A 701-nucleotide genomic window follows, 5' to 3' on the forward strand; every position below is an offset into this window, starting at 1 on the left:
CTTCACCGCGTGGGCTGCTGCTGCAGCAGCTGCCGCTGCGTTTTCGCGCTCTCACCCCGCTGCGCCCCCCCTGCTGCTGCTGCTGCTGCTGCTGCTGCTGCTGCTGCTGCTGCTGCTGCTGCTGCTGCTGCTGCTCAGCCGCTGCTGCTGCGGCTGGTGACCTCGCTGCTGCGGGTGGCCCCCCCTGCTGTTGCCTACGAAGGCGCTGCATGCATTTTGCTGCTGTCGCCCAACGCGCAGCGGCTGCGAGCAGCAGCAGCAGCGCTGCTGCTGCTGCTGCTGCAGCAAACTGAAAACAACATTAAACTCATAGTGCTGGACAAACTCAAAGAGTGTGCTGCTGCTGCTGCTGCAGCAGCAGCAGCAGCCAACAAACAAAACCCTCTCGGAGACTTCGTTGTGGACCTCATGAGGGGTACCTAAACCCTAAACCCTAAACCCTAATCCCAAACCCTAACCCTAAACCCTAGCGCTAAACCCTAAACCTAATTCTAAACCCTAGCCCCAAACCCTAACTCTAAACCCTAACTCTAAACCCTAAGAATCCAAACCCTAGGCCGCACCTTTTTCAAGCTTTGATCGAAGGCTCAGTGCAAACCCTAGCAAACCCTTTTAAACCCCGATAAACCCTAAACCCTAAACCCTAAACCCTAGCATTGCGCTAGACCTTCATATAAACCCTAATAAACCCGTGTAAACCC

At 55.6% G+C, this 701-nt stretch overlaps 1 protein-coding gene across 1 annotated transcript in view; it reads left to right on the top strand.

The window, feature by feature from the left end:
- The window catches only part of ENH_00027110 (Coatomer subunit beta, related), a gene marked incomplete at both ends in the record, with an annotated part of 2,922 nt that extends 2,499 nt beyond the window's left edge, over positions 1 to 423 (top strand). The window contains one exon of the mRNA XM_013579931.1: positions 139 to 423. Within this exon, the coding sequence (XP_013435385.1) occupies positions 139 to 423 (285 nt within the window). The remainder of the gene's footprint in view (positions 1 to 138) is intronic.
- Positions 424 to 701: the final 278 nt, after the last annotated feature.

Source organism: Eimeria necatrix, genomic scaffold (assembly GCF_000499385.1).
Source record: "Eimeria necatrix Houghton genomic scaffold, Enh_scaff2019, whole genome shotgun sequence".
Taxonomy (NCBI): Eukaryota; Apicomplexa; class Conoidasida; order Eucoccidiorida; family Eimeriidae; genus Eimeria; species Eimeria necatrix.